At 43.6% G+C, this 15876-nt stretch overlaps 6 protein-coding genes across 6 annotated transcripts; 4 read left to right on the plus strand and 2 right to left on the minus strand.

Moving 5' to 3' along the window:
• Positions 1 to 450: 450 nt before the first annotated feature.
• Positions 451 to 1334, plus strand: FVEG_09978 (hypothetical protein; the record flags this gene model as incomplete). Its single annotated transcript, XM_018899046.1, has 2 exons — positions 451 to 908; positions 965 to 1334. The coding sequence occupies 2 exons, from the start codon at positions 451 to 453 to the stop codon at positions 1332 to 1334; spliced, it is 828 nt and encodes a 275-aa protein (XP_018757038.1).
• Positions 1335 to 5264: 3930 nt separating this feature from the next.
• On the plus strand, positions 5265 to 7576 carry FVEG_09977 (hypothetical protein; the record flags this gene model as incomplete). Its single annotated transcript, XM_018899045.1, has 5 exons — positions 5265 to 5508; positions 5558 to 5875; positions 5930 to 6759; positions 6814 to 6886; positions 6948 to 7576. The coding sequence occupies 5 exons, from the start codon at positions 5265 to 5267 to the stop codon at positions 7574 to 7576; spliced, it is 2094 nt and encodes a 697-aa protein (XP_018757037.1).
• A 543-nt stretch (positions 7577 to 8119) lies between these two features.
• On the plus strand, positions 8120 to 9289 carry FVEG_09976 (hypothetical protein; the record flags this gene model as incomplete). Its single annotated transcript, XM_018899044.1, has 4 exons — positions 8120 to 8465; positions 8531 to 8608; positions 8671 to 9182; positions 9242 to 9289. 4 exons carry the CDS (start codon positions 8120 to 8122, stop codon positions 9287 to 9289), a joined length of 984 nt encoding a protein of 327 aa, XP_018757036.1.
• Positions 9290 to 10112: 823 nt separating this feature from the next.
• On the minus strand, positions 10113 to 11577 carry FVEG_09975 (hypothetical protein; the record flags this gene model as incomplete). Its single annotated transcript, XM_018899043.1, has 4 exons — positions 10113 to 10221; positions 10273 to 11053; positions 11111 to 11366; positions 11449 to 11577. 4 exons carry the CDS (start codon positions 11575 to 11577, stop codon positions 10113 to 10115), a joined length of 1275 nt encoding a protein of 424 aa, XP_018757035.1.
• An 894-nt stretch (positions 11578 to 12471) lies between these two features.
• Positions 12472 to 13038, minus strand: FVEG_09974 (hypothetical protein; the record flags this gene model as incomplete). Its single annotated transcript, XM_018899042.1, has 1 exon — positions 12472 to 13038. One exon carries the CDS (start codon positions 13036 to 13038, stop codon positions 12472 to 12474), a length of 567 nt encoding a protein of 188 aa, XP_018757034.1.
• A 587-nt stretch (positions 13039 to 13625) lies between these two features.
• FVEG_16700 (hypothetical protein) lies at positions 13626 to 15457 on the plus strand (the record flags this gene model as incomplete). The annotated part of the gene is made up of 7 exons (XM_018905940.1): positions 13626 to 13817; positions 13870 to 14281; positions 14343 to 14588; positions 14641 to 14784; positions 14839 to 14965; positions 15031 to 15259; positions 15314 to 15457. 7 exons carry the CDS (start codon positions 13626 to 13628, stop codon positions 15455 to 15457), a joined length of 1494 nt encoding a protein of 497 aa, XP_018757033.1.
• Positions 15458 to 15876: the final 419 nt, after the last annotated feature.

The raw sequence follows: 15876 nt of genomic DNA on the forward strand, positions 1-15876 counted from the left end.
TGGGGCTAAGTGCTGATAAATCTCAGCCTACTAGATCCGTTGCAGATCGTTTTATTCTAATGTTACCAGTTGGTTCGAGCAAGCAAGCTTAGTAAGGCACGGAGGTGTAGGGCTACATGGCCTGGCGTTTGCTGGACAATTTTGAATGGGCAGACGGATATCGCACGCGGTCCGACGTCACCTTTGTTCATCAGATACTTGAACCCGTGTCTAACAATAGATGTAGATTGTAATAATTTGGATCCGCCTCAGGAATTTTTACCCCGAGCTCGGCGCTGCCATTCATACTAAAATCCCGGTGGTCGGAAATGGCATTTCCGATGAGACTACACGGAGAAGAGTGTGGAGATTGACAAAGAGATCCTGAAAGACCTTGTGATTATAAAACAAGGCCCGAGAAGACCCTCATATTGCGGTAGCTACAATATACAATCTACTTTTCACTTCAACATGTCGTCTTCAAATTCTTCAACAACCAAGTCTGCCCTCGGTGTTCCTGGATATGCTCTGGTCACAGGCGCCGGCTCCGGGATTGGCCGAGCAATCGCCTTGCTCTTGGCGCGTGAAGGTTGCGCTGGCATTACATTGGCCGACTTCAACGAGAAGGCGGCAATTGCGGTCAAAGAGGAACTTGTCAAGATCGCAACGAACCCTGAGTTCAAGGCAATCGCAGTCTTTGCAGATGTTCGAGACGAGCAGTCGGTTAAGCTAATAGTTTCCGAAACAGTCAAGGCATTTGGCAGGATTGATTATGCTGTCAATTGCGCTGGCATCGGCTTTAAGAAAGCTATTGGCGATACCGAGACATCGGACTGGGACAGGGTCCTCGGAACCAACTTGACCGGTGTCTTCTTCTGCGTCCGTGAGGAGATCCGACAGATGGAAGCTCAAGAACCACGAGACAATGGGTATGTATATCAAGGTTTTCCCAACGCCAGGACGTGTCAGCTGACGTGACTGAAAGAACCTACGCTCCTCTACAGCGTGGCTCAATTGTTAATATCGCATCACTAGCTGCTGTCTCAGGTCTTTACCACTCAGGTGCTTACACTGCGGCGAAGCATGGCGTTCTGGGATTGACTCGAACATCATCTCTGGATCATCCTCAAGTGAAGCAAAATGCAGTTGTTCCTGGCTGGATTAAGACCCCGCTAACAGACGAACCGGGAGAGATGAGAGACAACGCTCTGGACAAGGCTAATAACTGGACCCCACTCAAGCGGTTTGGACTCCCAGAGGAAGTTGCAGAGGCAGTAGTATGGCTGCTAGGTGACCGAAGCAACTTCGTGCATGGTAACTTTGTTACTATCGATGGTGGTTTCCTTACACAATAGAATTAAAACTAGTATCCTGTTGTTTAAGCTTCTTTTGAACTGAAGTCTATAAGATAAAGAGAGACCCAATAGTACATGATATAGTGTTATGACTCTCGCAAGGAGTATCCGAAGCCGTAACACCATGGTAGTCATAAAGCTTCACATCTAGCCACTGTCATTGCCCGTAAACCCCAAGAAGCTCTCAGATTAGAAGTTCCTGAAATGATAAAATAACGGACTGGTTATAACTTTGTGCTTGGCGTTACTTGTATTAGAAAACCGGTGGAGCTCGGCGTCCTGTTGCTGAGTAATATAGCAGAATGTTTGGAATAAATCGAGTTAACTTCGCCTAACACATGGCAATTTATAATATGAAATCCCTTGAAAGTTAATGTTTTAATTATATGTGCTAGAACTTTGTTCTGGTATTATAAATAAAAGTTTAATAAACTAGGTTCTTGTGACAGTCGGGTCTAACTGTATTAAACTAAGCCGTGCTTAGGTTTATTATTAGCAGATTATATAAGGTATAAGCTAAGTGTTATTAAAGTGTTATATCTCTTAATAGTAGATTTAATATATATTAAGCTTAATTAATATAAAGAAGTTTTATTAATAGCTAGTAAGCTAGACTCTATAAAAGTACTAATAAGTATCTTTATATACTAGCTATAGAATATATTAATATATTAAGGTTTAAGGACTAAGATATATAATATTAATCTAGGACTATAATAATAGGTCCTTGGTCCTAATATAATTAGGTTTCTATTATAGACTGAGATAGAAGTTATTAGTCTTTTAATAATTAGTAAGAAAATTATAGGTAATATATAATATAACTGCTAGGGTTATAATAGTTCTCTTTACTAGAATAAGCTCTTAGCTATAAGTCTTAATTATAAATAATACTTTTAGCTTATAATTTAAATATTATAATAACTAACTAGTAGTTATAATATAAAGCTAATATAATTTAAACTTAAATAATAACTTTTTAGCTAGCTTTAAAAGTATATAAAAGTACTTCTAATCCCTTAGCTAAAAAAAATTAGCTTAATACTATAAATACCTTAGATTTTTAAAATAGTAGCTTTAATAAGACTAATCTTTTATTAATAATATCTTAACTAAACTTATATTTATAATTATATTAATAAAGCTATAGTTAACTATACCTTAAGTTATATTAGTATATAAAAAGAACTTTAAAAAATATAATAGCTTTAAAAGGCTAGAATTATATTATAAGGCTACTATAGCTTTAATTCTTATATAAGACTTTAATTAGCTTAATAATAAAATCCTTATTTAGCTAGCTTTCTTCAATCATAAGATTATTATCTCTAGTTTAATTACTATTTTACTATTAATTTCACTTTATCTACAGTTCAGACATAAGGGCAGTTAGTTATATACCTAGGCATATGTATTTAATTAATAAAGTCGTTATCAACTTCAGGTTAATTTAACTTTCACTAACTAACTTATATAAAAGTCAACCTTATTCCTTTAAACCTTTATAGAACCCTGCTATTACCCTGCCTTTACCCTAGAACTCTATTTATAAATATACTTTAATTTTATATAATTAGGAGGATATAGTATAAATAACTAGCCTTAATAATTACATTCTTAAGCTACTCTTTATATAAAGCTAAGTTTAGACCTATTAATATAATAAAGAAAGCTACTTTTTCTATATTAAAAAGTAAGCCTTTTTTTATAGCCCTTTCTAGCTTATTTAATCTAGCTAGCTCCTTAGCTAGCTAAACTAGATAAGTAAAATAACCTAAATAAGCTAGATCTATATAGCTAATTAAATTAATTAAAGTATAATTAAAAATAGCTATTTTAACTAGGCTAGATAGGCTTTTAAATAAGAAGTTTTTCTTAATAGCTATAGCTATTATATAAAGCTTATAGTAATCTTTACTATTAGCCTAACTTAATACTAATTTAATTATAGTAATAAGGTTATAGCTAATTATATAATAGCCTTAATTAAGCTCTAGGCTTTTATATATAAGTATCCTATTAGTAATTATAATTTATATTAGTAACTATAACTAATAAGGAAAGTTAGGTTAGTAAATATACTTAAGTATAATAAATATATTAGGCCTAGTATTTTCTTAGTAAAGGTAAAGGAAAAAGGTTAATATAGCTGCTAAAAGGTAAACCTGCAGGCAGTACTTATACTACTTAGTTAAAGCAGTAATTACACTACTTAAAGTAGATAAACCTTAACTAATACTAACTCTTATAATTCTAGCTTACTATAAGGGCCTTACTATTTAAGCCTCTAATTATAAATTTAAAAGCTTAATAGCCCTAAATAAAGCTAATAGTAACTAAAAAAAAAAATTATTATTTATACAATAGCTTAATCTTTTTTAAGTATTATTAATATTATTTAATAAAAGAAAACAGTATTATTTTCTTTAAAGAACTTAAGATAAAAAGAGAATTAAAATAATTAAAAAGCTATTTTAGAAAAATTATATTTAAATTATATTTAAATTTAATATATAGATAGCGATTTACTTAAAGGATCTTTTAAGTATAGTATATAATTATTAAAAATATTAAAAAATATTAATATATAAAAAAAGCTTAATAGAAAGTTTTATAATAGTATATATATTAGTACTATTAGGGCTAAGAGAAGGTTTAAGGTAATTAGAAGGCAGTAGTAGTATTAAGTTTAAAAGTTAGTTATAAGATTAGAAAATACACTTTAGTTTTAATATAATAGAAAGTTCAATGAACGGCAATGACAGTGTTGATGATGGCTATGCCTTCCCCAATTTTGACTAATCTTAAGGTCACCAATTCTCCCTAGGGTTATCTGAAGTTTTCATGATAGATATGGAAAGACGGCTAAGGTTAGCTGTAAGTCGAAGCAACGCATTCATTTTTTCCCCAATGGCCACTCTGAACGTTGATGGAATCAGAGCATCACTAAGCCTACTCACTACGTCCGTTATCAAGGAAACAAATCGGGGAATTCGACGCAGACGACAATTGCAGCTGAATTAACCACTCAAGTTTATCCAAAAGCCTGGGGTTTCGAGACGCTCACTAAGTCACAAATTTATAAAACATTGTCTGTGAATCCAAGAATGTGCACTTGATGACGAGATTGAGATTGATAATTAAACGGGATCTCACTTGGATAGTTCCAGATGTGATTGCAGTTGTCTCCTGCATCGACTCATGAAGACACAATTGACCTTAGGATATCCAGTATGCCTACCAGAAAGGCCAGCTGTTTTATACTGGTGTCACCTTTGAAGACGTTAAATAATCTAACAAAATGGGTGACCACAATTGGTCTTCCCCATTGGGGAGTCGTGGAATTTGAGACGGTCGAGCCACGTACGCGAGGAAGTAGAAAGGTAGTCGTTTTTCTGACAATTACATCTTTAAACGCCGTCGGAGGCGTGGAAAGCCCAGGGGGTGCCATAGCGACATGTTGAGTTTGGGTCTTGCTAAAACCACAAGAATGAGCGTATCCAGTGAAGAAAAGCAAAAGTGGTTTTGGTAAGGGCACTGAACCCCAGGATTATCAAATTAGTGACTACGACGGCCAAGATCCGATCACGGACCGTGATCAGTCGCATCTTGGCAAAGGCAGTTTCTAGCGTCGCCTCGAGTCCTTTCTTTTCGGGACTTTTAGCTCGGAAACACTTGCTGGGCATTCTTAAACTCGTTGATTTTGATGTGTCCACAATATTAAGTAAACGTGCCGAAGCATCTTCGTCTCCGTACCGGGTCGGAAAACGTATCCCGACGCCGGCATAAACCCCGTATATCCACCGGAACGGGAGAGAGTAACGAGCCAACGGCTTTATAGGTCACAGCAACCGATAAACAGTCGGTACTGGGGGCGAATCAGTCAGTTTCATATTGAGAATTTATGCATTCATTGACAGAATCTGCAAGATGACAATCGGATCCTCGAACGAGTCTCAGAAGCCCAGCGACAGAATTCCCAAGTCAGAAAATGACTTGGCGGTCCTTACTGTTCGCAGTCTTGTGGCCGATCTGTGTAATCAGCATGGAAGCGGACATGGTGGCTCAGCGATTGGCATGGCCGCCATCGGCGTTGCCCTGTGGAAGTATGCTATGCGCTACAATCCAAATGACCCAGGGTGGTTTGATCGGGACAGATTCGTCCTGTCGAACGGTATGTCACCTTACCACTATCAACAAGGACATAATCTCACTATGTGAAGGACATGCCAGTACCTTCCTTTATGTCATGAACCACCTTGTGGGATACGATGCTTGGACAATGGATGAGCTCAAGGGATATGGTAGCGCAAAAATCAACGGTTATCATACCATTTGCCATGCTCATCCAGAGATCCAATTCCCAGCGATTGAGGTGACCACTGGTCCCCTGGGGCAAGGAATTGCCAATGCAGTTGGTTTAGCTATTGCTTCTAAAAGTCTAGCTGCCAATTTCAACAAGAAAGATATAAGCATAATACAATCGCGTATCTGGTGCATTACCGGCGATGGTTGTCTGATGGAAGGTGTCGCAACGGAAGGTAGGAAAGCATTTTCCAATCTATTCATATTACGCTATCGCTGACATTAAACAGCTATTTCCTTAGCTGGGAGTCTACAGCTTGACAACCTATCTCTCATCTATGATAATAACGCCGTCACTTGTGATGGACCTCTGGATTGGATTAATACAGAAGACACCAACGCCAAGATGCGGGCGCAGGGTTGGCAGGTCATTGATGTGATGGATGGTAACTACAGCGTCGAAGATATCGTGGCTGCTCTACAATTGTCTACGACGTACAAAAGGAAGCCTACGTTTATCAACGTGCGCACAACTATCGGCGTCGACACTGCAGTTGCAGGAACCTTCAAAGCGCACCACGGGGCTATTGACCAGGAAAGTGTATCACGGTGGAAGAGGCAGACTGGCGTAGACCCTGCCTCTTCTCATGTGGTTTCACCCCAAAGCCTCTCGTTCTTCCGCGAACGAAAGGAACATGGAGCGCGCCTGCATAGTGAGTGGAATGCTCGCCTGGAGCACTACTGTCAGCAATACCCTGAAGATGGTAGGATACTTCAGTCACGACTCAGCAGCTCTACTGACCCAGGTATAAAACTACTTTCAGAGTTGGACAGCGCGCAATTTCGTGGTAAAGCGACCCGTGAGTCAAACGGGGCCATTCTCCAACTACTTTGGCAGGCAGTGCCTTCACTCTGTGGTGGCGGAGCCGATCTGGCGAATTCCAACCAAATTAAGTATACAGAGACTGATGTGTTCCATCCTGAGGTTGATTACAAGGGACGTTACCTGCGCCACGGAATTCGAGAACACGCAATGGCAGCCATAGCCAATGGTCTAGCTGCATACCACCCTGGAACTTTTGTTCCAGTCACTGCAACGTTTATGCTCTTCTTTCTCTACGTGGGTTACTACCGAATCTTGTCATGGTGCAACTATCATCTGACTTCATTGCAGGCAGCTCCCGCCATGCGCATGGGCGCCTTGAGTGATTTACCGACTATTCATATTGCAACCCATGATTCTTTCCGTGAGTGCCAGTATGCACCATTTGTGGACCTAAGAGCAGTACTGACGGATGTTCAACACAGAAGAAGGTCAGAACGGTCCGACTCATCAGCCAGTCGAGGTTGACTCACTTTTCCGCGCTATGCCTGGGCTACGCTATCTTCGACCGTGCGATGCCGAAGAACTGATCGGGTGCTGGATGTACGCTCTCCGGTGCAAATCGAATCCATGCATGCTCTCCCTTGCACGGGATCCCGTCCAAGCCGTTCCTGGAACAGACAGAAGCAAAGTGAGCAAGGGAGCCTATGTAGTGCGAGAGATGGATGACCATCAAGTTACCCTGGCTAGCTGCGGTTCCAACCTGCACTACGCTCTGGGAGCAGCAAATAAACTGACAGCTCTGGGCATTCCGACTAGGGTGGTGAGCGCGCCAAGCTTGGATTTGTTCGAGTTGCAGGAGACCAGGTATAAAAAGCAGGTCTTTCCCTTAGATGGAAAGCCTATTGTCAGCGTGGAAGAATACGTCGCTACTGTCTGGGCAAGATATGTAACTGCGAGCATTGGAATGACGACCTTCGGGTATTCTGCATCTAATGAGAGCAACTACGATCGTTTCGGCCTCGATTCCAAAGGCATCACTGGCAAAATACAAGCATATCTTAAGGCACTTGATGGATCGGATGCCCAAAAAGATGGATGGAGACAACTTTGAAGGATATCTTGATGGCAAATAGTATGCACGCATGTATTTACGAGAGTCATTCTTGACCGCTCTTAAATAAAACCATCAAACAAGAAAGCCCTCTACCGTTTGTTCGAGAAACTAAAGAGAATGATATCTATGGATTCCGAAGTTTTTCTGATAGATGTTAACTCATTGATAGGCGCATGCCTATCTCTCAGCCAGCAGTTTCAATAATAGCATAGCCTATCCTGCTTCTTAGAGTAAAGGCTCAGTGTAGGTACTACTTGACACCCCCTGCAGTGCGGTTGTGGCCAGGAAACCCGTCTCCGACCATTAAAGGAGATAGAATCCCGAACCCTGTTATTCCTCACCCTCTTTATATATTGCCTGTAACATTCGCGTACTGTACTCAAAGCAAGTATTAATAAAACAATCTCTGCTCTGAATACGTCCGTGTTTCTTTTTCTTTCTTTTTCTCTTCTTTTTCGTGTTCGCATAGAGATATATTAGTCTCACGCGACGAGGCTTCTATTCAATGCAACAAGGCCCTGAGGTGGTTTGAGAACAAGCATGGGTTCATTTACGCCAGAGAATGAGGTCACCTGGCCCACATTCGACGAGCTGCCGTTGGATCCCAAGGGCCCTCGGGGGAATGCTTGGGGTCTTTTTGGCAAAAATGACCAACTGGGACGCCTGAACCTCTTAACGCCCGAGACGGTGAAGGAGGCCTGTCAGGAGATCCAAGAAGGTGTTCGGGTCTCTTTAGATTGGTCTCTAAATCTCCCCACCAACCCAAGTTTCGCGCGTAAGCCAATGAAGCGTGGCATGAATAGCATAGTCCATCGGTCTGTCAATGATGAAACTGTCACCTTCGACACCCAAGGAAGTACGCAATGGGATGGTTTCAGGCATTTCGGTGCGTCTTTCAATGTTTCTTTTGGGGTTCGAAGTACAGTCTGCTTACACTGACGGTTGGTCTAGGATACATCGATGAATGCCGGTACTACAATGGGCATGTCCAAGAGGAGCTGGAAACAACCAACATTCTGGGCATTCAAGGTAAGTCGGAAGTATGTCTTCGGCATGGGAATATTTTACTTACACAACTCTTGCGCTTCTAGCGTGGGTTGAAAAGGGGGGAATTGTTGGTCGCGGCGTATTGCTTGATTATGCGGCGTGGGCCGACCGCCAAGGTAGAGCCTATGACCCAATGACCTCCATCGGTATTCCCGTTGAAGATATTATAGCAGTTGCCAGAGAATCAGATATTAGCTTCCGGCCGGGAGATATTTTATTCGTCCGTACCGGCTATACCAGAGCATATGAGGAACTTTCCCCAGTCGAGGAGAAGAAGATAGCTCAACGAGAGATCCCCCAGTATATTGGCCTCGAGGCTTCGAAAGAAGTTCTTCGTTGGCTATGGGACAACAAATTCGCGGCTGTAGCGGGGGACCAGCCTGCTTTTGAGCAGTGCCCTCTTGGGGCCAAGAGTGATGGCCTTTACATGCTCCATCAATGGTGCATCGGGGGATGGGGCATGCCGCTCGGAGAAATGTTTTATCTTGAAGAACTCGCGCAAGTTTGCCAACGCCTGAATCGCTACACATTCTTCGTGTCTAGCATTCCATTAAAGGTCAGTAAAACTCAGTCAATACCCGTTTTAGTCGTTCCACAGTCTGATATTAATCGTAGATACCTGGTGGGATTGCAAGTCCACCTAACGCCGTGGCGATCTTCTAAGTTGTACGCGTATATCAAGTGTGCTTTGGATAAGCGTTCGCTACTTGTGCCGTTCCGGAATGCTCGGCATAGTCCTTTTCTGGATTTCTAAAATATTAGGTGACTAGGTATCTATAACTACTTTCCAAATGCGCTCTATCCTTTTTGTTTGAAGCCGGTAACAGAGTTTTTTATGTGCTCATTCTCCCTGCACGAAGCGAGGAGCGATCCACGTATCTTGAGGTTACCTAAAATGAGCCCCTGCAACGGGACGCAAATTGGCTCTGGGAACCCAATTTGTACAACGATACCATGAAATCATTGCCAGATCCAACGATTGCTACCCGCTGCCCGAAATTCGGATTAGTCGGCCCTCTACAAGCTGAAGGGGCGGCTGACTGGCGGGGTATTCCATTATGACGACGGCTGGCGAATCGTAAACCTATCTTGCTACATCCCGCGAGACAGCCAGCAACGAAACTTGAGATAAAAAAACTCATATTGCTGCATTTTCAGGCTACCTAGAACTACAGTCATAAGTCAGTTCGACACACGGGATACGAACTTTTATCAAGTCTCTGAAATAGATAGAGTTCCAATGCAATATTTGTAAACCTTCTATTATTGTCCGGTGATGTGCTGGATACTTTTATAGTTACTGTTCACATGAAAGATGTAATGGGATAATCCCAGTCAAGAACAACTAAGGGATATTCACTAAGCGTGTTCATTCTTATGCTTATGCGATAACTATATATCTCAATGAAGTGATACGACGGGACGAAAGTATTAAGACTGCTTTTCTAAGCTATTTACGGATAGTGGAACTGCTACTTAAAGCTCTTCAGAAAGGAGGTATCATTCTAAGTTCGACAAATTCTTTGAAAACCTCGTGTATGGACTCAGTGGTGTCAACGTACCCGTGGAACCCATATTTCCTTAATTTGGAGGAACTAGAAGCAGTCAGCTAAATATCACTCTCGCTGAGATAGCAGGCCTCTTACCTGAAGTTTGAAGGATAGGACCACATAAGAGAGTTATCAGTAAACCCGAATATCCGATCGGTGTCACCCAGCTCGTTGTTCCTTAAGTTGTACTTCTCGGCAATTTCACTCCAAGCTTTCTGGACCTCCGGTCTTTTAGCCCATTCTGCCAGGGTGAATCTTGTACGGAGAACAGCTGGTGGCCCAAAACCACGAGGAGGCGGGTCGTAAGGCGTTTTGACTTCTCTGTATTGCACAGACGGCTGCGTCTCTGGGCGGCGATAGTCCAAATTGAACCAATGAGCAAACTTCGGCCAGAATTTACCCCAGGAAAAAGCGCTACCGTCCGATGAGTTGAAACTTTGGTTCCTGGCTTCTGGAGTGAGTACAGCCCACTCGGCCAGATATGAGTTCATCTGAGCGCTTGACAATTGCTCTGTCATCTCCCAGGCCACGATGTCGCTAGGGTACTCAATTGGCTGTCCCAGATGCTTTTTCACCGTAGCGTAAATAGCCAGGGGTAAGCACAAGTTCATTGCAGCGTCTGTGACAGCTCCTGGAATGGAAGCCGGTCGGGTCGTGTTCCAGCCGATATCGTGGTCTCTAGCAAACTGCATCAGCGCGTCCTCCTGATGATAGTAGAAGTTCGGCTCTAGAGTGACGCGCGGGTCGTCTTCCTCTTGGGGAACCGCTGTAGGTCCGAGGTGGACGCCATAATATTTTGCCCCCAATTGTAGAAGAATTCGGGAAGGAACCGCGTCAGCTGAAGAAAGTGCATCAAGGAAATTATTGAGCAGAGCCTCTATAGCCGTATTAGTCTCAACGATCGCCTTGATATGCACAAACTACAGCTACTCACTATTGATAGTGACCAGATCATTCACATTGCTCCAAATAGTGCCACCCTCCTGCGGCGAGGGCTGGATATAGGCATAGAAGAATACGACATCCGGTTTCACTTGATGCTCTTTCAGTACTTTTGCAATTATGTCTGAGCCACCGAGAAAGTCTACTGGTATATGCTGAAAATGTGCTGGCCAGGCGCCGCCAGGCGGTTTGCGGGAGAGTGCGTAGACCTTAGTCCATCGTTGAGGATTTTCGGCAAGAACTTTCAGCTGGAAGAACAGGCCCCAGCAGAAGGGTCTGTGTCAGTACGGTCTTTCTATACGATTCAATTCATTCTGAGGAATTACCTACCATGTATGTCCCAGAGATACCGCTGGCGCCTGTCACAACAGCCGTCAGGCCTTTAATATCAGGCGAAAATACTGGCAGGCCATGATAGATTCCCTTGGATTGAACGATCTGTGTTTTTAGTGACGTCATTTTCTCAAGTTTCTCTTTCTTTCTCGCTCTTAGGGGATTGAATGATGCTGTCTGAATCGGAGACCTCCTCAGTGCGCAATATGTGTTGACATTGCTTAAATATTTTTTTTTCATCTTTATACACTTTTTGTAGCAAGTAAAGGACTTATCATCGCATTTATCGTGAAAGATTTGAGATAATCATACACTCTCAAGTAGATGGCCTGTTCCGCTCGGAATTTCGATCCCGGTTACACTTATGTCGAATGTGCTGGAAACGCTCGGGAAGAGACAGGCTGAAGTGAACTGGGGCATCTGTCTCGCTTCCATCAACCTGATGCTTTACGAAGCGAGGGTCGTATGAAATACACTTCAATTAGCGTGGTTCGCATGCTAGTCTCGATGAGGTTAAGAACCAACATCGGAAAAAGGGTCCCGTCGCGCAGTGGAGCACATGAGGGGGCGGTCTTACAAGATTGCAATGATGTTGTACAAAGCGTGATTAGTCACAACAAGCATTCCAGCTTTAATTGAGAGAGCCTTGACTTCTTCAATTGAAGTTGGCGGTCGGCTTGACCTTACCAAGCTACGTAAATCGCGCAGTGGGTTCATTGTAGGACAAGGAACAACAGAATGTCAACAGTAGATCAAGCAGCATGAGATAAATATAAAAGATTTATGGCTAAGTCTATTATTTATACAGAGCTTAGATAAGAAGTAATATCTTATAGTAACTTTATATACATCTAACAGACTGAATTTGTCCTTTGTAACTACTATCAAACGGCATGATTCAAAGTCTAAATTACTGGTATTAACCACTGGGTTTGCTGCTTAGCAGAGTAGGGTGGCTGCATATACAGATTTTTGGATTTCTGGAATTCACGTGGGCTATCTAGTCCTCAGCGCGTTCGTCTAACGCAAAGATTTAGCCTTTCCCTTGGTGAACACTCCAAACTTATCTATCTCCTCGTTCTCCGTCCAGATCAAACGCAGCTTCATGCTGGAAATCCTCCATCCCCTTGCGTTCCACGCCTTGCCTTCATCTGTATCAGGGTCGTATATCCGCTCGAACTCGAAATGATAAGGTCCACCCATCTTGAAGTGTTTGCCCGGAGATTTGCGGGAGTCCTCGGTGATAGCGAATATCAAGTAGGCAGTGGCTGTAGCTCTGTCGCTAGTTCGTCCATTCAGGCTATCATCATAGTAGTTGATAGTGAACTCGCGGTTTGTGATGCTGTGCTGCATACTTTCGAAGCGCTCCTCTGCCTGGATGGTGGCCTTCACGATATTTTCACGTCCTCGGATCTCTCCAAATGCTTCAAAATCCATGCGAGCATCCTCAATGTAAGTTTTTCCGAACTCTTCCCAGTTCATCAGGTCGACTTGCCAACAATAGCGATTGAGCAGGCTGTCCAGCGCTGACTCGTCCTCGAGCTTGCGGAGACGCTGAAGAACGTTCTTGAATTCTTGCGAGTCCATGGTGTTAACGGGTGTGATATTTGGCGGCCTTTGCAGTCGTTTTGCTCATTGATAAAGACAGGACGGGTGCAAGTGCTGGGTCAGAACCGGCAGGCTGTATTATATGCACATCATTGACCCGATCGATCAGACTGGTCTGATGAGCCACATGGGGTGAACATGCAGTTCTTCCCCAGTGAACTAAATCGTTAGCCTCCAGGTACTCCCCATACCCCGCGAAAACTAGCGGTCAAGTGACCTGATCTGGAATCGGGAACTTAATTCCGTTCCAGCAACAAATGGGATCCACATCGCCAGCCTGGTCCGAGGGCCAGAGCAGTCTTTTGTACCATCAACCGGGACTGCGGAGTTTAAGGTTTCCCGGAGAACCCTCAGGAGTTGACAACTATGTGATTAACTGCCGCCTATAAGGTTGACCTTTAGGCTGCGAACAAAGGTGATGAATGAGAACAGACAACTAAATCCTACGTATACCAAGACTACGAACAGAAATATCAACCTCGGTCTCAGACACATCTTCCAAGAACATCTGGCTTTTCAGTTGTTTCTGCATCTTGCCCAAAAGCAGAATTCTCGACTCCATTACAATGACGAAATTCAACAGCTCACAATGGGCATTGGTCCTCTTTGTCGCTTTAGGGAGTGTTACCTATGGCTATTCTTCTTCAATCATCAGCACAACACTCGGCCAGCCCAGTTTCTTGTCCTATTTCGAGCTGGACACTAAATCAAACCGTGCGCAACTCCTGGGCGCGATCAACGGGCTCTTTTACTCCGGAGTATGTATATCTCGGATCCTCCACGGGGAAGACAGCACCTCACATTTTACAGGGACTTATTGGAACACTTGTCAGTGCGCCAGCAGCTGATGCGTTTGGGCGCCGCATGGCCATGTTCATTGGCGGTTCTTTCTCATTTGTTGGCGGAGCCTTGCAAGCAGGCAGCGTTCACATTGCCATGTTTATGATATCCCGAGCGCTTACTGGCGTGGGAATAGGCATGCTGCTGTGTCTTGTTCCCTTATATCAGTCCGAGCTCTCACCGCCACAGATCCGCGGCTTGCTTGTCGGCACACACGGAGTGATGCTCTGTCTGGGATATTCTATCGCAAGTTGGCTCGGGGTGGGCTTCTACTTTGTAAACGTCCGAGGTGCCCAGTGGAGGATGCCCCTCGCCATTCAATGTATCTTTCCTTTTTTGCTCTGTCTAGGTGTTCTCAAAGTTCCCGAGTCTCCTCGGTACCGTGAGTCTGCTCTCCGAAGATTCTGACCAACACTGTTCTGACACTGACTTCTCACGAAAAGTTATCCGATGCGAGCGCATTGAAGAAGCTTACGAAGCTTTTAAATCTGTTCATGCCTTCAAAGAGGATGATTCTGAGCCCTCTATGCAGCTGGAGTTTGGTGTCTTGCACGCACAAATACAAGGTGAAAAGGAAATGGCGACAGGCTACCGTGATCTCCTTATCCAGCCAACTTTACGGAAGAGATGTTTGGTGGGGTTCCTCACATGCTTTGCGGCCCAGGGTACTGCCACCATGGTGATCTCAAGTAAGTTGAAGCGACAGTTGACTCCGTTGCACACAATCTTACCAGATAATAGATTACGGGCCAATGCTTTACGCAAGTCTCGGTTATAACACGATCCAACAGTTATGTCTGTCGGCAGGCTGGATCACTATATGCCCATTTGGAAACCTCTTCAACGCGTTAGTTGTTGACAAGATTGGACGGGTACCTATGCTCAGTAAGGCTGCCTTGTTGCACAATAGACTATCCTGATTTCTAATTTTCTACTTAGTTGTTGGTTTCGTCGGTACTACCCTTTGCCTTGCTGGGGAATGCATCACCGTCGCTATATTCAACAAGAATGGCGATCCCAAAGTGGCGGCAGCTGCCGTGTTTTTCCTCTTCTTCCATTTGGTCTGGTGAGTATCACGGCAATATCCTATCCTCTCATTTCCTTTACACACGTCCTGACCATTTACCCCAGTTTCTCCTCGACGATCGACGCGACAAGCTACATATACTCTGCTGAGATCTTTCCGACTCCAGTCCGTGCCAAAGGTCTTGGTATCTCCGTTTCAGGACTGTTCGTCGCTACCATTCTTTTCCTCTCCGGTGCCCCCAAAGCATTTGAAACCATTGGATGGAAGTACTATATTGTTTTTATGGTAGTCACGACAATCATGATCTTTGTGGCATACTTTTTCTTCCCCGAGGTATGTCGATATGTTCTTTTCTTTGGATTTTTGCTAAGAATTTATCAACTGTAGACCAAGGGTGTCCCGCTCGAGGAAATGGCCGCCATTTTCGGGGACGAGATCAAATACGAAACAAGTGATGTTCAGAAGAAGGATGAAGTCGTGTTGAGGGCTATCCACGATGAGTTCTCGCAGGAATCAACCCATGCGGAGTAGCACGGGCAAGGGCAAGGGCGGTTGCATGGCACCACAGACTAGTACGGAGTATATCCGTAGCAGAACCTTATCCTTACATGGCTACATAGTCATTTGTTTTCGTATCTGTTGCCAGCAGCACTTAAGACAAAATGTGACAGGGGTCGGAAATTGCCCTCCGAACACCAAGTATGTACGTACGAACTTAATTGTAAGAGGAGATTGGCCAGGCCACTCAGGCATCACCTAGCCTTCCCCAGGTGTCCCCGCCCTTGCCCATGCAAGCGGCAAATCAGGGGGCTGTGTTCATAAGTAGCTTCTTCTTAGGGCATCCGAACACTCCGAAAACATCCAAACGCTGACAAAAATTGACTATTGCCGGTACGTACTACGCTTCGTTTCCCCGTACGGTGCTCTGAGTGGACCTCGCCGTGATCGTC

This window comes from Fusarium verticillioides, chromosome 9, assembly GCF_000149555.1.
Source record: "Fusarium verticillioides 7600 chromosome 9, whole genome shotgun sequence".
Taxonomy (NCBI): domain Eukaryota; kingdom Fungi; phylum Ascomycota; class Sordariomycetes; order Hypocreales; family Nectriaceae; genus Fusarium; species Fusarium verticillioides.